This window comes from Podarcis gaigeae, assembly GCF_964106915.1.
Source record: "Podarcis gaigeae genome assembly, chromosome: 1".
NCBI classification, from domain to species: Eukaryota; Metazoa; Chordata; class Lepidosauria; order Squamata; family Lacertidae; genus Podarcis; species Podarcis gaigeae.
This window is the reverse complement of record NC_139678.1, coordinates 137188609-137212431: the sequence shown is the minus strand read 5'-3', so window position 1 is coordinate 137212431 and position 23823 is coordinate 137188609. Positions and strand designations below refer to the sequence as shown.

The 23823-nt window shown below is 43.7% G+C and overlaps 1 protein-coding gene across 3 annotated transcripts in view; it reads left to right on the top strand.

The window, feature by feature from the left end:
- The window catches only part of CPS1 (carbamoyl-phosphate synthase 1), a 195529-nt gene that overhangs the window by 139688 nt on the left and 32018 nt on the right, over positions 1-23823 (top strand). For all 3 annotated transcript variants that reach the window (XM_083703940.1, XM_083703938.1, XM_083703939.1), the window contains 6 exons: positions 9016-9157; positions 13394-13459; positions 16450-16513; positions 17424-17605; positions 19412-19606; positions 20727-20794. In XM_083703940.1, the coding sequence (XP_083560066.1) occupies positions 9016-9157; positions 13394-13459; positions 16450-16513; positions 17424-17605; positions 19412-19606; positions 20727-20794 (717 nt within the window). The remainder of the gene's footprint in view (positions 1-9015; positions 9158-13393; positions 13460-16449; positions 16514-17423; positions 17606-19411; positions 19607-20726; positions 20795-23823) is intronic.

Here is a 23823-nt window from a genome sequence, read left to right as displayed (position 1 = left end):
GAGATATTTATTTGCTGTTCTTTATATTACTCCCACAGATCACCAGTTCCACCTTATTTATGTGCTGTTTGGCTCCAATGTATTATTTCAACTTCTTTAAATGTTTACGTGGCCCAGACATAAGAAGTTATAGCTATGTGTGCTGCAAGAGACGAGAGTGAGAATTGTTGTTGGTTTACATCTCCCACCATTTTAATGGCTCCTGACATATCCTGACAAGTCATCTTTTGAATGAGGTTCCTCCAGACGAAAGCAGTTATAACCTGTCTCCTTGAGGCAAGGAGACAAACAATATTTGCCCCGATCTCATTACTGTAATTGCAGCTTATTCTAGAGCTTGTGAAACGTCAGAACCAATCGAGTGAACCAACATGAGCCTCCAAAGAGCAAACTTGGCAGGAAGAAGAAAGGAGAGGGAATGCTCCCCCCCTGCTCCCCCCTTCCTGTGAGCTATTCTAGTTTAAAAATCAAACTGGACTGATAAGCATTGAGCAACCTCAGTCCAACTGCCATTGTTCTGTGGTTTTTGTCTCTACATCCACACCCTGAGAACATTTGTATTACTGGAACCATGTTGCTCCGCCTCCTAATATATATGCCCTGAAATTATGTCATCATGCATATATTCCTACATTGACTACATTTTTGGCCCCTTCCCAAGATTTTGTAACTCAAGGGATAAAAGGAAGTTCTATTTCAGAGGTATGTATAGGAAGTGGTACTACAGTGGTACCTTGGGTTACAGACGCTTCAGGTTACAGACTCCGCTAGTCCAGAAATAGTACCTCGGGTTAAGAGCTTTGCTTCAGGATGAGAACTGAAATTGTACTCCGGCGGCGCGGAGCTAAAGTGGTGCTTCAGGTTAAGAACAGTTTCAGGTTAAGAACGGACCTCTGGAACGAATTAAGTACTTAACCCGAGGTACCACTGTATATGGGTCAATAGATCACACCGATTGGGGCTTATCCACACTTCCCTTTTGCCCTGCTCTTTCCAGGCAGAAGTCTGCACTTTAATGCGGTAAGTCTGAGTGCTTTTTGATTTTTTTTGCCCTGAGTTTTCCCTGCAAAAACCTGCTCTTTAAAGTGGAATTGGAGCAAACATCAGTTTGGGTTTTCTGCAGATTAACGTTTGCTTTGATTGAGGTTTAAGAGGAAAGGTAGATGTGGCTTGGCCCTGACTGAACCCAAGGGAAGACAGTTCTCTGATGGGCTCCACTCACAAATGAAGTTTTTGCGTTTTCCATGCACACTCCCTGCTTCACATTTATTACTCTTCCACCTAACTGGAACCCAAGGAGCTCAGGAGGAGCAGCAGGAAGAGTCAGGTAGACGGGCAGAATTGTACCGAAGGAGGCAGCGTCCATGTGCCACAGGTAGGTTCTGTTTTAGATCCTTTAGGCTAGGGATGGGGTACCTCAAGCCCTGGGCCAAATGTGGTTTTCTGGGCCTCTCTATCTGACCCCCAAGGCACACACCCCTGACATTGCCTGCTTTACACCCTCCTTGTGTAAGTTTGCCTGGCTCGAATGTGCAGTTGCTTCTTACTTGCCTGGAGAGAGGGCAGAGGTGGATATGTGGCCCCTGGAGAATTCCCAGAAGGGAATTCAGGCTGAATACAGTTCCCCACCCCTGCTTTGGGCCCTGCCTGTACCACCACCTCCAGTTGCACCAGTTCAGCTGTCATGATAAATCTGTGAATGGTAGTTTGGCACAGATTCTGCAGGAGAGGGAATGGCTGTTGAACTGCAGCGTCAACCAGTGAAATACGTCCCTGTGAGAAGAGCAGGTGCCCCATATGTCCAAGCAGCATCTTTCATATTATATGCCTTCTGTGGTGTTTGCTTGTCCCTGTGGTGGCCTAGAGGTGCTGCATTCCTATTTGCTAAAGGGGGTGCGTGGACTTGACTGCCTGATGGTGTGCCTGTTTCTGCAGTGCCTCCTCCCTTACGTGGTAATAACTTTGCAAAGCCCTTCAGTTAGCAGACTGCTCAGTTGCATATTAGAGAGGGTGCTTTCCAAAGACACGCTAGTTTAGTATTACTCACGAGCCAGTAGATCAGATGAAAGCCAGTCAAGTGGAAGAGAGGACCGTACTGAAGCGTTCTGGCTCCCCGGGTAATTGCAATGCTGCAGGCATTCCTTGAGTCAGTTAATAGATTTCCCCAGTTCCTCTGTGCCAGGTGAAAATTTCCTCATTAAGGGGAATTTATTCCATTTCCTTTTATCATTTATTATTGAAAAAGAAGCGTCAGTGGATGGAGTTTCAGAGATGACAGGGTAGAATTTTAAACAACAAAAAAAAGAAAAAACCCCACAGCAACAAAAATCTACACTAGAAGCAGCTGAAAACGGAGGGAGGGAATGCACAGGGGGAATAGTTTATATTGTTTATAAACAGGAAAACACGAGAGACTTCATTTTGTTAGGAAGTGAGCGGCACTGCCTAACCATTAAATGATTATGGCAGTGCGTAAAAAGGTTGATTGTCTAGCTGGAAGACAATTTTTCTCCTGCTCGAAAACTTCAAACTGTCATTTTGTGCAGGCAAATATTGGGAATAGAACTGTATAAAAGACGTTAATCACTGCCTCTTAGAATGTCAGGGCTTTGAATTTAGTTATGGGTTGGAATTAAGTGAATTTAACCTTATGAGGCTTTTTGAAGGGTATTTGTGTGTGTTTATAAAATTTAAGAGAAGGTACTCAGGAGGCCAGAGAATGTAGGAGGTGGGGGGGGGGGAGAGACCACAGTGAAACTGGAACAGGAAGAATCTCTCTCCCTGCCCTTCCCACTTTGAGCAGTTGGTTGAGTAAGTAAACCCATCCTGTTGAAGAGCATCGATTGAGAGGGGCCACAGCTCAGTGCGTGGAGCACATGCTGTAGATACAAATTATTCTAGTCCCTGGCATCTCCAGTGCAAAAGAGAATGTTAAACCAGGCAGGATGGCCATGGGGACAGGGGGGCTGAGTCCATCTGCCTCCCTAGTTCCATGGCAGCTTTACCAGCCTGAGCATTGGTGCAGGACTGTTGGGAAGAACTTTGAGGTGTGCCTGCGGACACGTCTGGGACATCTGGTCTATAGAAGGCCTGAAAGGCAGCCAAAGGCAGCCAGGGTGGGTGTGGGCTGTTGCCGACAGACACATATCTGTGTGGCGAGCGTGCGGGAGATTGGGTGCTTGCTCTGGTGTGGTGGTTCTGGTAGGCATTTTTGTTGGATCAAGGTCCTCTTACGGAATAGGGATATAGGTGGCGCTATGGTCTAAACCACTGAACCTCTTGGGCTTGCCAAATGGAAGGTTGGCAGTTCAAATCCCTGTGACAGGGTGAGCTCCCGTTGCTCTGTCCCAGCTCCTGCTAACTTGGCAGTTCAAAAGCACACCAGTGCAAGTGGATAAATAGGTACCACTGTGGCGGGAAGGTAAACGGTGTTTCCGTGTGCCCTGGTTTCCGTCACGGTGTCCCATTGAACCTGAATCGGTTTAGTCCTGCTGGCCATATGACCCAGAAAGCTGTCTGTGGACCAATGTTGGCTCCCTCGGCCTGTAAGCAAGATGAGCGCTGCAACCCCAGAGTCACCTTTGACTGGACTTAACCATCCAGGGGTCCTTTATCATTACCTCTTAAGGAAGTGTTGGGCAGTGTGCTTTAAAGAATAGTGAACGTGATATTGAGGCAATGGGTGTAGATGCATGCGGTAACCATGCAGCCTATTTTTTTGCTGCTGTCTTGTTAGCATTGTTTTATATACTACAGGAAGCAGGGTATGAAAAGACACTTGCCTGAGATCCCAGAGAGTCATTGCCTATAGGCAATTCTGAGTGAGAGATGGACAAATGATCTGACTCCGCATAGGGCAGCTTATGCCTCGTTTCTCAATGGCAAAAACAGATGCAATAATACCACCTTGACTGTTATGAAAGACCAATGTTAGAAACTGAGATAGGAAAGCTAGGAGCTAAATGGCACCTTAACACTAGGTGGTGCTGCAACGGAGTGTCTAGGCACGCTTTTTATATACAAAGCTGAAAATGAAGGAACTGCAGCTAAAATCTTATGTTCATTTTTCACATGGTCTAGTCCTCATCTGTAGACTGCAAAAAACAAAGCCACACTTTCCCTGCCCCCTCCCTAATATTCTTCAGAGGGTCTCTTCTCCAGTCTTCAGAGAGTGGCTGGAAGTGGGGAGGCAGAAAAGGTCCTTCTTTCCTTCCAGAAGTAGCAGTTTTAATCCGATATTTTTGGCACAGTATTGTGCCCAGAGCTCAGAAACTGCTCACATTAATGAAATTCCTTGTTGCAAAATGCGCCTAGAACAATGGGAGTTTCAAACTCTGTGAAAGACATGCCCCAAAGTACATTTGTCATAGACATGTCTGAGATGAGGGTGAGATCATAGAAGTCAGCTTTCATGGAAACTCTGTGAATGTTGAACTTAGGCATTTTAGGTGGTGCAGGTTAGGACTCAGTTCCAGCACCTCTCAGGTGGGCACCATTGCCATTATACAAGGCAATGGTGTTCATGGTGAATTTCAACATCTATTTTTCTAGAAAAATAGCACTGGTTGTATTAAGTGCTCTGCAAGCAAAGCTCCACTCATGCGATAGTGCTTCCCTGTCTCATCTTCCTGCTGGAGTGCCACCCTCTGGAGCAGATTTTGAGGGCATGAGTAAGGTTGTAGGGGAGACAAGAAAGTTTTGTTCTGCAAATAAACCAAATAAATCATTTATTTATATGTAGTCTGTTTCCTGTTCTTTTAACCAGTTAGTGATCTGTAAGAGATGCAAGACTTTATCCAAAGCTATTCAAAGTCCAGATAAATGATGCCTCGAGGAGTAGGTTTGTTGGTGAAGTTTGCTATTTTTAATGTAGTCATAGTCCAGTTTGGTGACCCCATCCTCTTGCCCATTGACACTCCAAAGAACTCTGAAAGGTTAGTGAGGCAGTGCTTACTTTTCTGGAAGCCATATTTCTCAGCAAGATTTGTCCTTAATAATTTTGCCTTTTGTAATACTTTCTACCAGTTTACCTGGGACAGACATTACGCTCTGTGGCCTACCATTTCCTGGTTTCCACCAGATGGCACATTTTAAAAATTGGCATTATATTGGCCAGTTTCCAACCCCCTGGTATAAGTTAAATATTTTTGATAGAAGATCAGCAATTTCACATGTGGGATCTTTAAGCACTCCCTGATCAATGCCAGCTGGACTCTTAATCTCTTATCACCGCTGTTTGCCTTAGTTCCTCTGCCCCCCTTCCTGAAAATGCCAGTTGAGGCACAGCTGCCTGCACTCTGCCTTCTGCTGAAAAGACAGGCACTTTTCTGCAATTTCTTTATACTCTTATAGCACACCTTTCACTTCCTTGACATGCAATGATCCAACTGCTTCCCAGCTGGTTTCCTGCTTCTTTAATCATTTTAAGAATTCTGTCCTTTTTTACTTGCCCTGTGCTTCAAGGACAGAGCATAGTATACAGCGGCAAGTATAGTTTGTAATCATCAAATAGGAGATTTCTCTTCTTCATTATAGGTGTTTCCTTAACCCTGTAGATACAATGTGCTTGATGAAGGTTTACCCTGGTCTGGTCTCCTCCTCTGCTGGAAGGCAGACTTCAGAAAAAAAAAGGTTCCCCATCTCTGCTCTAAACTATATTCAGTTTAATTTTTATTCCTACCTTCTTTCCCTTTGTCTTCTTTTTTGTAGCTACTTGCTGTCTAACAAGCAAGTTTAATATGTTATTTTAATTGTACACTTCATTTTGGTGTGTGAGAGCACAAGAAAGAGTTGGGCAAATAATCATTCACTTAGAATCAGAGGATCTTACCAAGTGTCATCTATCCCAACCCCCCGCACTGCCGGAATCTCAGCTCAAGCATCCAGGACAGAGGACCCTCCAAGCTCTGCTTAAAAACCTCCAGGGAAGGAGAGTCCACCGCTTCTCGTGGGAGTCTCTTCCACTGCTGAACGGCACTTACTGCCAGAAAGTTTTCCCCGCAGGTTTAGTCAGAATCTCCTTTTCTGTAGCTTGAAGTCATTGGTTCGAGTCCTGCCCTGCAGAGTAGGAGGAGCGGGGGAAGCATGTTTTCATGTGACAGCCCTTAAGGTATTTGAAGACGGCTATCATATTCCTTCTCAGTCTTCTCTTTTCCAGGCTAAACATACCCAGCTCCTTCAAGTGCTCCTCATAAAGCTTGTTCAGATAAACAATATCTGGGGCTGTTCCCAGGGCTGCTGCATTTCAAACGGCAGGAGAAGGGATTTGAATATATCCCCACATATTATTATTATTTTTAAAAAAAACCTGCCTCCAGAAAACTAGCATCTCAGGAAAAAGGAGAACCTTGGGGTGCTAATTTTCAGGGGCTGTGCAAAACCTTTTTTCTTGAAGATGCTCATTTACTCCAGGCAGGCAGTTCCTTACATTTCAGCTGCAGCCTGAAATGGTACAGCCCCACATTCAACAACCACACTCTCTTCAACTAAACTCCATTTGTAGCAACTGCATCTCCATTCTGTTGAACCTAATATTCCAAGACACTCTCTAAGAAGTGCAAGTAGAGCTTGGCCCTGCTTAGCCTCCCAAGATCAAGGTTAACCAAGACCAACACCGGTTTTATCATAGTATATTCCATAGACTTCCAGTAGCCCTTTGATGCTTTTACAAAGGAACACAATGCTGTTGCTTCTGGATGCCCAGAGCAAGGAACTCCTAGCCTTCATTTTCCAACCTTCTGACTTGGTTCATTAAAGTCCGGCCATTCCAGATTGCAAAAGGTTGGCCTGAGCATCTCCTGCAGGCACTTTGGCACACCTTTGTTTCATTTGGCAAATTTCCCTATATTGCCATTTTAAAAACGTTCCCTGACATTTTCATTCCCACTCCAGTGTGCAAGGAATATGCTTCTTGGAGGTATTTGGTCGGCCTCTGTGGGATTCTGGGCTGCATGGAACTTTGGCCTGACCAAGGGAGCTTTTCTTCTCCTTGTAGCATAATAAATTCAAAGGTCCTCTTTCAGAAAACAGTGTTTTTGTCAAATTCTCCTTCCAGAGCCAGTGCTTGCTTATACATAAAGATATTGATGCATTAGGCAAGCTAACCAATAATGCTCTTAACCATGAGATCCAAAAGCAGTTTGTGTTTGTGCAGAGGGGTGGGGGCTTGTTGTGGTTTCACTAAAGCTGAGCTGCCAATAAACTGAACAGAGGCAGAAGGTTTATCAGAGTGATGGGTAGAGGCCATAGAAGAAATAGGTATGTGTGGTGTGTGGTTTGCACAAGGGAAACGGGAACTGAGGAGATGAAAAATGCATAAGGAGAGCTGGAGGAAAGCACTTAGTTCAGCAGAAGGCCAAAGATGGCAAGGCAGCAAGCTGATGAGAAGAGAGACCAAAATTTAGATTGACAAGGTAAAGTGAAAAAAAATATAATAGGAACCCTTCCAAGTATTTGCACCTGTTGCTTGCATTTGGAAGTAACTAGAGAGAGTAACAGATTCTAGTCATTGGTCCACCAACAGGTTGCAACCTGAGGCTGTGTTCAGTGTGGGAATGCCACCTATTTGTATGCACATTTTTAGTGGAGAATTGGCCTTAAGCTTTAAATCTTTGTAACAAGCCCAATTAGAAGGTTAAATAACAAAAACCCTCCATTCTGAAAAGGTGGGGTGTGTTTGATGGAGGTGTGTGTGTGGGGGAGAGAAGTAAAGCACAATTCAGCCAGAATTAAGCACTTCTAATACATTTCACAAGTATGTATCTAATGTATTTCACAAGTTAGCACTGAACCCGTTCATATCCATCTTTCACATCCAATCCCTTAGCTTACTGACAGTGACACACTGACTCTTGTGGGTTTATACAGCCAGCCGCACAGCTGTGCATGGTTTGTGTTGGAAAATTTAAAATGGCAGTGGGCTAACTGGAGGTTGAAACCTTCATAGGCACCAAGACGATGGGGGCTTTGCCTGGCACAATATGCTTCCTCAGCAAAATACTTGTGTAATTCACACACAGGCCCACTTCATACATAACCTGATGGGGCAGGCATGTAGTGTGTCACATGACCACACAAAGCTTGCGCATGTCCTCAGGAGCTGTATGGGAGCAGCTGCAGGTGTTTGGCAACCATGCCCAAATGGGTGGTGTCTGAAGGTGGACACAGCCATGCAGTGAAGGTTGCTGCAGAGAGAACCTCTTTACATGTGTCTGGAAGATGATGCATGTTGGGGATGGGGGGGGGAGAAATATGGAAAATACTAGGATAATGGATATGTTTTGCTAGTATTGGAATAGATTCAACCATCTCAGAGGACATAGCTGGGTCAAAGTCATGCATAGTTAAAGATGTCAGGGGTGTTTTGAAGCTGCTAGGTAAATATAGTGTTTGTACTCTTGTTTTATATATATATGAATTGGATTTTTGTATGTTGTGATGTTTTATGAATGTTTTTCTTTATTATTTTACAAAGTTTGTTTATATTGTTAATAAATAATAATAAAATGTTTCAGGAGAGTAACATGAGTGGTAATTATAATCGCTGTGTACTCTCTGTGGAGAGTATAACATTGCAATCTAATGACTCTTTGTGACAATTAAGTGTTTGTGGCAAGTAGCTGGGGAGTTTTGATGGGTCTGTTGGCAAGGCTGAATGTCAGATTTGACCTCAAAAGACAAATGTTTGCGATTTTGGTGCCAGGTAAGTCCATTATCACCAGCCAATTATTTTTATTTTTATTTTGTACTCCACACTTTCATGGAGTACTTTAAATTCACAATAGTTTATGGGGAGCCAGAGTTGTATTACTAAGAGGTCCTTGCCTCCTGCTACCCCAGGGGATTTATAGGTAAATGTGGGGTTTGAACTTTGGGTTCCTACACTTAACATTTAAACTGTGTACTAGCACTGAGTACTTTCGTCCCTCTCCAATCTGCCCCCTCTTTAAATGCAGACAATACTCAAGAACATGAAATATGTGGTATTCATAACAATTCTTTTTGTGTTCATCCTAGTGAATCGATTCCAGAGGAGAGCCTGAGGAGAGCAAAGCAGATCGGCTTCTCAGATAAGCAGATTGGGAAATGTCTTGGAGTGACTGAAGCGCAGAGCAGGGAACTGAGACTCAGGAAGAACGTCACACCTTGGGTGAAACAGGTATAACTTGCGAATCGAGAGTTCAGTCTGTCTCTGGGTTTGTGTCAGTTTCACAGGTGGTCATTTATAAGTCCATTTCACCGTGTTGCTGCATAAAGGTGATTTCTTTAAAAGGTTCATGTGGAAATTTGTATTTAAACACATATTCTGTATGCTTTTCTAAATGTGTTTTAGAACTTTAAAATTTATCTTTGGATTATCATTTATTTTTAGCTGCGTCACAAACTTTTGAAAAGCATAGGATCCCCTCCCCAGGATAGCTGTATTCCAATGGCATGTTAATCTGGGAGGGGCAAAAGAGCTCGGTTTGCATCAAAATTCACAGAAATCAAATTCCTCAAGCATCCCTAGTATAATTACTGACACAGCTGTTTCATAATCATGGAAGCATCCCTAGTATAATTACACACACATCTGCTTCATCATTGTGGAAATTAATCTTTTGAGATAGGGAGGCAACATTGTTTCCATTCTACAGATGAGAAACTGAGATTCTGACTACACAAACTGCTCATCACTTGGAAAAGTAGTCCCATGTTAGCTGTGTCTGTGGAGAATCCTGATGACTTCCTTGGAGACAAGCAAGGAAAATTTGAGGCTATAGAATCAATGGTTACCTTTTTCACTAGTCGTTTATGCTTACCATAGTTCTCTCTCATGTGTTCATTTTGTCTGAGGGTTTGGAGAAGCAGTCGGCAGGCATTGGTGGAAGGTGCCCTGAGGCTCCAGCACCTCCATTTCTTTGCCTATTAACACAGCTATTTTATTTCTTGCCTGCAGAATTCATAACAGAGCAGGGAGGTGAACTGGGTCTAGCTAGCTGTCCAGATCTTTTCTTCTCCTCACCCCACAGGCCACCTCTGACTGACGGACCCTTTCAGCACTGGTCAGTTGATATGTGCTGAAGGGGAGCCCTTCTTGCTGAGGAACATTAGGCAGTGCCTTTGTTCCTTTGCAGCCATATCTTCACCTGTCCCACATCTGACATCAGGTGTGAGGCAGGTGGGCGTGGTTTGGGGGAATTAGGTCTCTTGGGTGGAAGTTTAAGCTTACATCAGGCATGGCCAAACCTGGCCCTCCAGGTGTTTTGGGACTACAGTTCCCATCATCCCCGACCACTGGTCCTGTTAGCTAGGGAGGATGGGAGTTGTAGTCCCAAAACATCTGGAGGGCCAAGTTTGGCCATGCCTGGCTTACATCCTTCCTAAGACATCCTTACATCCTTCCTATGAGGTAGATATGAACAAGAGGCAGTGGTTTTCCTGAGACCACAAGAGAAATTCCTTGGTCTTAATTCATAGCACCACAGCATCATAGAATTGCAGAGTTGGGAGAGACCCTGAGGGTCACCTAATGCAGACCCCTGCAATGCGAGAATCAAAACTAAAGAATCTTTGGCAGATGACCAGCTGGGATCTAAACCACAATGTAAGTGCTTAGCAATGCCTGCCTATGAATGTTGAGGCTGCCGGTTTCTTCTGTGACTTTGTCCACTTTGGCTCTGACTGGGAGTTTTTGAAGCTGACCCTGCCGCAGCAGAAAAGTTTCACACACCCCATTCCCTAGTTAGCTGGAGGGCAGCTTTGCACTTTGAGCACTTTGAGGAAACAGTGGGCTCTCTTTGTTTAGCGGCCAGGGATGCAGTGGTATTTCTTTGGCGTAGACAAGGCAACACTTGAGCCCCGGGGAAGTCTCTTCAGTGCTGCTAAATAGTGCAGGAGGCAGCAGTTGCGAGCCACCAGTCTCTGCAGCCACAGCAGCCGCAGCAGTTTGACTTCACCAAGAGAAATGCTTTAAGTTTCTTAGATGTAACTTTCTCATTTTATTCCTCCCAAATTGTTAAGAGTTAATCCTAGTGTAACATACATAGCAGAAACTCATTGCTGTATTTCCACCCTCATCCACACTTAACATCCTTGGGAAGTTGTGCAAGTCAGCCTTCCTTCTCCAACTTGCATTGGATTAAACCACCTGCCTTTGCTTCGGTTTCAAGCAGGAAAATATAGAAGGTTGGAAACAGTTGGTGTTGACCCTTTGTGCTGTGTGACCGTGAAACGTGTGGCTCCTTTTGTCTCCCTGCAATAAATTTTTATAGGATAATACTTTATTTTAAGTGTCCCATCATTGCAAGTTCATTTGGTATTCATTGTGATAGCGCTGAGCATAATACGTTCATCTGGTATTCATGGCAATGTCACAATTGCTTCCATAGGTGTTCCATAGTCGTTTTCACATTTTGGTGTTCAATTAAGGGAAATTGATATGAACGTTCTGCCAGCTGTCCCCCACCCTCACCCCCAATTCTTTCAAAAAGATCATTGAATTACTTGAAGAGCCCTTTGCACCCTAAATCGCTGTTGTCCAAGTTTAGTTGCCCTTTCTCCTGGCTTTCTCCTGGCTTTCTTAATGCATTCTGAACTAGTTTAGGCAGGTGTGTCAATTTTGTGCTGCTTTGCCTTGCAGAAGGGGGGACGCGGGTGGCGCTGTGGGTAAAAGCCTCAGCGCCTAGGGCTTGCCGATCGAAAGGTCGGCGGTTCGAATCCCCGTGGCGGGGTGCGCTCCCGTTGCTCGGTCCCAGCGCCTGCCAACCTAGCAGTTCGAAAGCACCTCTGGGTGCAAGTAGATAAATAGGGACCGCTTACCAGCGGGATGGTAAACGGCGTTTCCGTGTGCGGCTCTGGCTCGCCAGAGCAGCGATGTCACGCTGGCCACGTGACCCGGAAGTGTCTCCGGACAGCGCTGGCCCCTGGCCTCTTGAGTGAGATGGGCGCACAACCCCAGAGTCTGTCAAGACTGGCCTGTACGGGCAGGGGTACCTTTACCTTTACCTTTACCTTGCCTTGCAGAATGCATGAGTGCCACCTGTCCTTTAGTTGAATGACCAGTGGAAATCTATCCTTCATAAAGTGATTCTGCTTGTGACAGAAAAGGGTTCACTCTTCTTAGACACTCTTAGCTTAGTTCACTCTTAGCTTCCCATGCTGCTGATGTGAGGGACTGCCTCTCCCTCCCTTGGTACTGTGTTTTTACAAGGACCTGCAATTATGCTTTGCCCTCTCTAGAGCAGGTAAGAAGGGGTTTGCTTGGTCAGATATTGCCTACAGTGTGGGGCTAACAGCCCAAACTAATTCAAGGAGCAAAGGCTGCAAGCCATGGAACTGCAGAGTAAATATGGATAGAATTAGACTGCATGTGGCCCAAAGGCTCACCGGCATTTGGAAGCTGCATAATGGTTATTTTAGGCAGTACTTAGGTGCTTCCAGGGACCTGGCTACGCCCAGGTGGATTTTTTACTTTGGACATCAGACCTCCATGTTGTATTACAAACAGCTTTTGAAAGTCCTCTTAGTTTTTAAGGCAAATTTCTATGTGAAATGTGTGGTTACTGTTTGAGAACTACAAGCAAAAAGATTTCCTGGCTCTGCGAAACTAGTTGTGTGAGATCCTGCCCCCGTGAATACCACTGCCCACAGTGAACTAAATAACCAACAATTCCAGTGATGATGACAAGTAGTTAGTTGCACATCTCTTTGTGCCAAAATGCAATATAGCAGCTTAAAAAACTAACACATGGAAGCTACAATCAAGTGTTGCAGTATGGTTGTGCTCCTGTCCAGGGGTCCAACCTGTCAGACATGCCCTCTTCCTGAGGTCCCATGCTTCTGTTTCTGCCTCTCCAATGGTCATTCAACTTTTTGTACCAGATGAGCATGCTTGGTCTCCTTTGGGCTATTTCCCCTCCTTTGGGTTCCGCTCCTTAGGATATTTTATACTTTAGCTATCTTTGGGGTCCCTGGAGGTTGCTTGTGTGTGGATGGTGTCATTTTGGTGACATAAGGGTTGGCAGTTGGAAAATACATTCCATATCCCTAAAGGGTAAAGGGGGCCCCAACCATTAGTTCCTGTCGTGGCTGACTCTGGGGTTGCGGCGCTCATCTCGCTTTATTGGCCGAGGGAGCTGACGTACAGCTTCCGGGCCATGTGGCCAGCATGACTAAGCCGCTTCTGGCGAACCAGCGAACCAGATCCCTCTATATGGGATTAAAAAGTAAGATGAATAATGCTCAATGGCTGATTGCTGGTGTATTGTCTATATAATTACCTGAGCAGGGAGGAGAGAGAAAGCAGTGAGCCTGGAGACTCACTGAGTGGAAAGCAAGAAAAAGTGAAGCATGAAATCCTAGCCTGGAAAATAGTTTTGTGTTCACATTTACCATTTCTTCCCTTCCTCTGCAGATTGACACACTTGCAGGAGAATACCCTGCTGTAACTAATTACCTCTATGTCACATATAATGGTCAGGTAAGTGCTATCGTTTACTTCTGTATAGCTGCAGAGTATTATGATGCATTTTCTCCCATTACTATCTATTGACCTTGCAACTCAAATTCACTCACTCCAGGGATAGCTCAGGGAAGGGTTAGAACAGCTGGCAGAGGCATAATCCCACTGGAGTACGGGTGGAAATGTTTGCCTACTATTGTTATTGAGAAAGTAAAAGTGTAGCTGGGAGCGTTATAGTCCTTTTGAGCAGACATTGCAGGGATACAAGCAATGAAAAATCTTACCCACAGAGCCACAGTTTTGTTCTTTAAGCTCCAACGTCTATAAACAACAAACAGGGAGCCTTTGCTCTTTGCTCTGGACTACCAATGAGAGAGCAATTGATGCAAGTTTTGCTTGTGAGACGGGAGCTCCCCCCCCCCCCCACTTCTTCTTGCAAAGTTGAACCTCTCCCTACCAAATTCAATTTACGTGGTGCAATGCGTTTTGAGCACAGTGGGTAGCTCTGTCCCATCCCATTTCACACCACTTACTGACAATGAATTGCATAATGAAAATGCTAACTCCCTGGCAATTTGTAAAAATGAATGCGAAGTAGGTGATTACTTGGAGCAGCTTTATGGGCATTGGGGCAATGCATTAGAAATAGCTTTTGGGATGTGAGTTACAAGAAAGAAAGAAAGAAAGAAAGAAAGAAAGAAAGAAAGAAAGAAAGAAAGAGAGGCTTGGTTAGGACAGAGGGTGAGGCTGACCTCTTGAATGCCACTGAAGCATGAGGCACAAACCAAAAGGGCCAGAGAGCCAGTGCAGTAATGCCAAATCAGTTTGGTGCATATCTCTGCAAGAGTTGAAGATCAGAACACAAGCTGTTAGGAATCAAAGTCACTTAGTACATAGTGAAAGCAATAAGAAGAATGAGGACAATGCTTAGCTGAGGCGGTTGGGAAAGTAGCTGGGTAGATTCCCAGACAGGCGTAGCAATACAACTCTTATACACAAAACTCCTAAAGCCTATTAGCCTGAGTTGAGGCCAGGCAAAATGACCATGTTACATAACCTTTATAATGGACATTTTCCTGGGCTAGCATAATGTGAATAACAGATGAGCTATCAAAGGCCCAAAGACTCATCTGCATTGCCAGCAGAAGGACCTGGGTTCACAGACCCCAACATCTCCGGTTAAAAAGGTTTGTGGGGGAAGCAGGCGCTTGGAAAGGGCTTGATTGTAGGAGTGGACTGTGCTGAGACTGTGAGATAATTTAGTTTGACACATAATGTGGCAGCTTCAGGTGCTCCTTCCTAGACAGAAGCATTACTCAACTATTGATACAAATAATCAAATCAAGCTATCTGTTTAGTCCTTCTGTAGTCGCCCTTTTCAACTTGTTATATGACTTGGCTGTTGGTTATAGATCGATAGATCGATAGAAGTGAGCCTGGCTGGAGCAAAAATGCTTGGAGGGAGGTGGGGCTGCAGGGAGTAAACAGAGACAAGTGATGGTCTCTGCACTCTTCATCTATACAGCCCTTTTGCTCTTTAAATCATACCTCTATCCTCCACTTTCTATGAAACAGTGGTCCTGAGTCAATTGAGCCACTCTTCATAAATGGGACTCTTTAGTCATAGCTCTTGCTTATGGACTCTAAACTCAGTAGCATAATGGATAAGGGCACTGTGACCTCACTGGTGTGAGTCTGTACCTTCAATGGTGTCCTTTAATTACAAGCATTCATTATGGCTACAATATTCTGTAAGCCAACATTAATCGTTGGTAAGATTAGAAGGCTACTTTAAATTGGTGTATTCCTTCCTGTATTGTGTGATTATTCGTGCCACTACCTTTCAGCAAGACACAGAATACATCTCACAGGAGTGTATCAGAATCTTTAAATTGAGAGAAACCACTCTCTAAAATGTATAGACGACTCCTGTACTGGGAAGTCAAAGAGGAGGAATTTAAATCGGAAATGGCTTTGGCTATAATATTCCAATGGAAGCCTGGGGAAAACTGTGGAGGGAAGACTTGAAGTGTACTGCATGTTATACCCTGAAAGAGAACTTCATGAAAATGCTTTAACAGTGGTATTTAACACCATCAAAATTGGCAAAAAATGTATAGAACCAGGCATTTGTTGGAGATGTAGAGAGGCAGAGGGTACGATGATTTACATGTGAATTGTAAGAAAATAAGGGAATTTTGGGATATAATATACAATGAGCTCAAAAAGAGGTTTAAAATCTCCTTTGCAACCCCCCCCCCGAAGCCTTTCTACTGGGTATAATAGGTATAGACATGCCAAAAAAATCTGAGGGAGATGTTCTTGTACACAACAGTGGCAGCAAGAATCTTAATAGCCAAAAAATGGAAAGGAGATTCCACCCTGACCGAAGTGGACTAGCAGACGAAATTATTAGAATACACAGAATTAGCAAGGATGACAGGAAGAATTAGAGATAATACAAAACAAACATTCACTAGAGAGTGGGACATTTACAGAAAATATCTTAAAGAGCATTGTAAAATTGTGAATTCTCTGGCAGGCTTAAAATGACCCCTTTATTAACTCAGAAAACTTTCTGAAAATAAGAATTTGGGAGAAGTCTGGAGTGATAATTAAAAGTGCGCTACTCAAAAGAAACCTGGGACTCTGGATGGGGTGAATAGAAGTCATAATAGAAGTTGTGTTGTAAGAAATTTATTTTTTGTAATTTGTAATATCCTTTGGGTTTTTTCTTTGTTGACTCTTTTTTTCTTTTTTTATAATCAATAAAGCAATTATTAAAAAAAGAATATTTAAATTGGTCCTACAATTAAGGTAAATCTGAGTTTCCAAAAATCTGTTTAATTCAGTGGCATTCAAGTAAACTAAATGAGGTCAAAGTTAAGTCCCAGTAATAAAAATTTTAAAATAAAGAACTGCGAGGCATAAATGGTTTCTTCTCATGGGCGCAGTGGATGCTGCTGAGAACAATACTGGATGACTTTGCGTACTGTGTTCTATTTTAGGAGCATGATGTAAAATTTGATGACCATGGAACGATGGTGCTGGGTTGTGGACCATATCACATAGGTAAATCTTGTTTTTAGTATCTCTGCCTTTCCAGACTAGAAGACCCTGTAAAAGTGTGTTAGGTGTGTTAGGCACCCTCTTCTGCAATAAAGTTTCACATTGTCCTAGAATTCCACATGCAAATTATACGTTGTGTCGTTGCTAGAACATTGCATTTTGTCCATGTAGAACCAAAGCCATTTCTATTTTTGCCAAAGATTTTAGACTAATTCTAAAAATACAAATTAAAAACCTGGAAAGTGCTGGTATAGATGTAAGCACAATTAAGAGATGGTGAATGAGATTCTCCCTTCTGCTTTGGAATACTGGCCCCCCAGTCAGACCCATGAACTGCTGAACTAGTTCCAGGAAGGTGCTATTTAGTACAAGGATGGCAAAGGGGCCTGGAGACCTGGAGTCCTGCGGAGAAGGGGTGAAAGAGTTGGGTGTGTTTCGTCTGGGGAAAAGAGAATTAATCTGAAGGGTTGTCATGGAGTTGAGGGAGCAGACTTCTGTTCTCTTGCTCCAGAGGTCTGGGACAGTGGCTTCAAATGACAAGAAAAGGATTCAAAAACAGTAGTGAAAACTTGGTACAGATGGTACAGACAATAGTTCCTCCCTCAGAAGGTGATAGAACTGTCCTTCATTAGAGGTTTTGTAAGCAGAGATTGGATGGCACCTCCCAGAAGTACCTTAGCAGTGGATATCCTGCTTTGCCAGTTGGTTGGAGAAGCTGGCATTGGAGGCTTCTTCCAACTCTATGATTCTATGAACTCAGTTGTTCACAGGTATTGCTGATGTTTGCACAGGTTTTGAGTTACTGGGAGGCTTACATGGAGGCAGTGGGAATCTTTGCTCCTGATGTTTTAAAACCTGCCTGCACCATGATCTCCTTTCAAAACTTCACTTGGTTTTGCTCTTTCATTGGCAGGGAGCAGCGTGGAGTTTGACTGGTGTGCCGTGTCTTGCATCCGCACATTGCGACAGCTCTGTAAGAAAACAGTTGTCGTGAACTGCAACCCGGAGACAGTGAGCACGGATTTTGATGAGTGTGACAGGCTCTACTTCGATGAACTGTCCCTGGAGAGAATCTTGGACATCTACCAACAGGAGGTATTTTATTTATTTTTTAATCCAAAATCCAAACAGCCTCAAAAAAAGATCAAGGCCAAGGTTTCCTAAACCGTGCCAAACAGTTTGCAAAGTCAGTCTCATTGTCCCCTTGGGGTGGGCACTACTTTTTTTAAAAAAAAGACCCTGGCATTATATTTTGCATGGAATTGCAGTTCCTAACCAACTGCTCCATAATGACTGCCAAATAAATATAGAATTATTTTCCAAAGATGACATATTGCACAGTATTTACAAGCAGATTTAATTTATTTCAGTTATTTATGGATCAAATTGTCCTGCCCTTGCTGAGCTTAGTTTTAACCTGTGATTGTGAAAGCAATTACACACATGCTTAATTTTATGCATGAGGACAATGCCGTTGAAGCTAACATGATTTTTCAAATGCCAAACACAGCTTTCAAAAAGTTGCTCTGATAGATGTGCAGCAGTTTTTGAAGGTCTCTGTGCTGCCTCAGCCTGCTCATCATCTTGGACACCTCCCAACAGGAGGTAAAAAACCCAAATAGTCTCAGAGAATATAAACCAAGGTTTCCTAAACCTTCCATTTTGTAAAGTCAGTCTCATTGTCACCTTTGGCTCAGCAAAGTGCTTAAGCAGAATACTTAAAAATGTATTTTCTTTGCAACTCTGTTCCTAAAATGCTTGAATTCTTGACCCTGTCTCCTACTAGGGCAGCATGAGCTGCAATCCAATTAATACCACCTGTCAAGTACCTTTCTCCTTGCTCTTGCTCTCTCTTTTTTATGGGGGGGGGCAGGTGAAAAGCCTCCAGGCTTGAGACACAAGAACACTCCTTTTGTTAGCAACAAGGCCAAGTGCCCTTTCGAGGTCAGAGACCAGGTCGCCCATTAGCAGTCAGGGTTCATGATGTGACTCCTTTGGAATTCTGTTTTTAAAACTGGCCCACCTGACTTAGCCCAGACAAAAGTCGTGCTAGTGGTGTCGGACTAGAGGAGGGAGGGAGGGTTCTTTCATATTGTCCTGGAGCTTACTGGGAGGAGAGAATGGTTAACTGGGGCTTTGGCAGACAGAGCTGCAAACAACCCTTGGGACTGGTGCACCCCACAGGGTGCTGCTCTGGACAACACCCCTTTTTTACAGAGAGTTGTTTTGGGGGTGTCAAAGTGGGAAGCTTAAAATTCCATGTATGAGAAAGTAAAACAATCATAGAATTATAGAAGCAACCCTGAGGGTCATCTAGTCCAACCCCCTGCAATGCAGGAAACACAGCTAAAACTTCCCTAACAGGTGACCACCCAACCTCTGCTTAAAAACCTCCAAGGAAGGAGAGTCCACCACCTCCCAAAGGAGAGCTCTAACCATCAGAAAGTACTTCTCTTCTTGTAACTTGAAGCTATTGGAGCAGGAGAAAACAAGCTTGCTCCTTCTTTCATGTGACAGCCCTTTAGATAGTTGAAGATGGCTATCATATCTCCTCTCAGTCTCCTCTTATCCAGGCTAAACATACCCAGCTCCTTCAACCATTCCTCATAAGGCTTGGTTTCCATCATCTTGGTTGCCCTCCTCTGCATACGTTCCAGCTTGTCAACATCCTTCTTAAATTGTGGCCGAGAACTGGATACAGGACTCCAGGTGTGTCTAACCAAGGCAGAATAGAGCAAGACAATTACTGGAATCTCATCCTTCTCTGGATCCAAGCTGTTCTCTACCTTGCTTCTGATTGTGATAATAGATGGTTTAGTTTGGCAAGGAGCTGCACATAATCAACTTGTGGTGTGTGTTTTTTTGTGTGTCTAAGTTTCTCTCTGTTCTCATTTTCTATAGGAATGCGATGGCTGCATCATCTCTGTAGGAGGGCAGATTCCAAACAACCTGGCTGTGCCACTTTACCGGAATGGAGTTAGAATTATGGGCACTAACCCGCTGCAGATTGACCGGGCAGAGGATCGATCTACATTCTCTGCTGTTCTTGATGAGCTGCAAATAGCTCAAGCACCCTGGAAAGCAGTTAATTCCTTGGTATGTAGACATACATCTAATCTGTGTTTAGTAATTTAAGGAGCAGCAGTTGAAGGCTTAAGCCACTGTTCACAATTAATTTTCTTTGTTCGTATTTAGAAGGGTGCATTCATCCTGCAGCATGGATGTAGGAGCAAGCAAGCTTGTCTCCTAGCTGGATCGTAATCCTTTCCTTGGGTTTATTCCTTGCTATACATGTGAGGGCTTTGAAGATGAGTTTCCTCCTATCCCACTGTGTTCTGTTCATGTTTCTGAGGCATTGAATTTTTTAGGAAGCACTTTTGGTGTCCAGGAATTTTGAGTGGGGGGTTGTTTTTGCTCTGCCATGCCTGTCCAGAGAGCCCAGGAGAACCTTGCATGCTCTCCCTCCCCTCTCTCTTTCTGTGTGACCATTTTTAATTACCCACAACATTGTTTCATCTGGCCTGAGAAACTAGCATGAATTGTAGTTGACTTGTTTCAAACAAGCCATAGCTATTGTTAACCATGGTTTGGCTGAAATGGCAAACATGGTTAAGCAGAAGTATCCACATGGAAGAGTGGAAGGAGGCACAAGACCTCAAGCTTTGGCAGGAGCAGACAGAGAGGTGGGGGCTGCACCTGGCCTCCCTGCATACCAGGGTGGAGTGGGGAAGCATGGGGTAGGTGCGGTACAAAGACCTTGGCAGAAACACCAGGTGGGCTCTGCTGTGGCACCTGCACTGTGCCAACCTCATCACCACCTCGTCTTCCCCCTCCTTGTCCTGATATGCAGCAGTGGCAGCCAGAGAGAGGTCAGATAAGTGGCCAAGCCCAACCCTGCCGCCTGCTGCTGAGCTTTGCCTCCTAGGGTTGTTTGCATCATGCAGAATGATGGTTCAAACACACCCAAAATGTTAAGCACCCCACTTTCATTTGCAAGGCTTCTTTTGTGACCTGCTGTGTGATATCACCATTCAGGGTGTTTAGGTTCCTTCTCTCTTCTAAAAACCTTTGAGAACACTCTTCCGCTCCTCCATATACAGATTAGCTTATTCAGGTCCACCAAAGACTGAGAATGTATCCAGATTTTACTTGTACAAACATGTCTAGGCATTCTCAGTATCTTATATATAAAAAACATCATTTCCCAACTTTTTAGGAGAATGCTGTTGAATTTGCTAACTTGGTTGGCTACCCATGCTTGCTGAGACCTTCCTATGTTTTGAGGTAAGCCTCTCCCCCGCCCTTGACAATGTCAATTGAACTTCCTACATTGTTTGCACTATCAGGATACCGCTGTGCTACCTATGGAAGCTGCTCAGTTTTTAGACCAAGAAGCTGAGGTCTGATAGGTACCGAGATAATGAAAAAGTATTAGACCTGCCTGGCACTGTTGCCTGGCACTGTTGCCTGGCAACAGAGTTGTTCCACCAGGCCTTTGGTCAGGGCGCAGCCTGACTCCCTCCTCTGGCAACCTGCATAGAATATTGCTTAATTGGTTGCCATTAATTTGATTTTAATTAATTTTTATAATGAATATTTTGAATGTGTGATTATTTGATTGTTTGATTATTTGATTATTGTTAGCCGCCCTGAGCCCGGCTTCGGCTGGGGAGGGCGGGATATAAATAAAATTTATTATTATTATTATTATTATTATTATTATTATTATTATTATTATTATATCTGAGCCAACAGCAGGCTCTCTCAACTTAATATTGTATTAAGAACTTCAATGTAGGGTTCTTAGTCATTTTGCCATTTGTCAGCATCGCATTGATTACAGAGTATTGACTTTGGACCGGCTGCACCAAACCAATGTTAGGGCTATTTGCTCCCCAGTTTCCAAATCAGAAGAGTCTCCTAACCTGGGGTCCCCTACATAGCAGCTGGCGGTTAACCTTGACTTTCCCATTCCCATATTGCCCATGTCCCTTCACTCAAAGCACTTGGGCGAATTCTCTGAGGAGTCCTGGTGGGTCAGACCAAGAAGCTATCTAGCTCAACCTCCTTTTCACAGTAGTGACCTACCACCTGCTTTGGAGAAGTCCCAAGCAGGGCATGAAGGCAACATTCACTCTCTGTTGCTTCTGTTTCTCTCCAGATCCCCTGCCCCACATCAGCAGCTGATATGAATGTTTCATTTGGCAGTCCTGGCTCACGGGTGGATTGACTGACTTTCCATGAATTTACCCCATCCTCTTTTTTCCAAAGCCATCCAAGCGAGTGACCATCTTCACGTATTTTCTTCCCTTCCCAGAGTACCCTGGGTTATCCTGCTCCTCAGCCTACATTCTTTTCAGCCGTCTCCTCCTAAGGCTTACTTCTTGGAAGCCACTCTAGTCTGGGCAGCAATTATTTCCCTTCGCTTTCTTGCTTCCTGCTTGCTTGCATCAGATCCGTCTGAGCAGAGACAATGATGACCGCTGCTGATGCTCAGGAGCACCTGATGATGGCAGGAGTGCTCCTGCCTTAAGATCTGTGATGGGCTTTTACAAAGCTGAAAAACACAATCAAATTGGATCATGTAAACAGTCTGAAAAGTCTCTTTCTCCAACACCATGAAAAAGTGATTTCTTAACTGGACAATTGGGTTTTGGCGCTTCAAATCCTAGAAGATAGTAGTGGTGATACTATTGTTTTCTGTGGATAATGCCCACTCAGATGCTCTTAACTGATATGTCTGTTTAGCAGCTCAGTTGATCCTTCATGCATCCATCTTTGACGGCTTCAGTACCAGCTATGAGGCGTATGTACAGTCACTGTCCTGCAGGTCTAAAAAGTCACATGGAAGTATTGGGAACAATATCTTGGCAAATGCTGCCCACACAAATGTGTTGGGACCTCCCCATGTATACCCTCTTCAAAAGAAGAAAAGATGTCACCTAATGTTTGTGTATACATGCTATACTGTCAGAAATGTAGATAAATTGACAGCCACTGGTAATATCTTAAGATTATAAAAGGTCCAGGAAGATGGGTCAAAAATTCTGACATGTACTGGGCAATATAAAAGTCAGTTGAATGCCCTTAGTAAATCACAGGATGTCATCCTTGCTAAAAAGAAAAATAATAATAACCCTTGTTTCTCTCATTTACTTTAGGAGTGGTGAAGTAGATCTAGCCATTTTATTCACTTTATTTTTTATTTTAAAAGATTTATATACCACCTGTCATGTAAATGCTTCTGGCAAGTGTACAAGAATAGAAGTAGTACAGTAATCTTAACATACAATGTAGTTAAAAACAGAGTAGCTGAGCAATCCTAATTCTGGGAAGCTGGTGAAACTTATGTCAGTTTAAGTCATGTGTAACTCCTGGCAGAACTAGGATGGAGTAACGATGGCATAGGGCCAAATTCATCCCAGCAGATCTTGGGTTTGAGCTGGGCTAAAGTTGAACAGAATCAGTTCCCGGGTTTTCAGCATGTGCTAAAACTGTAGCAAAGTTGGTGTCCGCTTTCTTTCTGGTGGAGCCATCCTGTTAGCACTGTCGCATTTGACATGCTGCCCACAGCAGGAAAGTCTGCACCCCATAGTCCATATCTCTAGCATCCAACACTGGTTTGATAAATAGAATTTGTCCTTTTGGAGTTGGATCCCACGTATTTTCCACTCCTATAGTGATCAGTAGAGAATTTCTTGTATAACAAAATGTAAGGCATATACCATATGAAACAACAATTACAAGAGAAAGGCTCCAAAGGGTGGTGACAACCCTCCTTACAAATAGACTAGTTTTGCTTAATTGAAGGTAAGTTGGAAACCTGGCAGCAGTGAGCAAAGCTAGCAGTTGGACCTGCAAGTGGACCTGGTCTGTCGGTAGCCCAGTTGGCCTCCTGGAACCTAACATCATTCTCATCATAATAATTATTTATACCCCGCCCATCTGGCTGGGTTACCCCAGCCACTCTGGGTGGCTTCCAACACAATATTAAAATACAATAATCTACTAAACATTAAAAGCTTCCCTAAACAGGGCTGCCTTCAGATGTCTAAAAGTCTGGTATTACCATTAAATGCCAGCATTGTTCAAATTTCTAACATTTATTGTTGCATATTATTCAATCATAAGATGGGGAGAGGAGCCCTCTGAGTAATGGTACATTACCCTAAGGATGTCATAACACGCATCTTGCCGGCCTCGTTTTTCAATTATTGAGAAATATAGGCATACCTATGTTGTGTTGACCATATCTACAGTTTCAATATGAAATTCTCTTTCACCTGTAACAGTTTTATGACAAGTATGTGCCA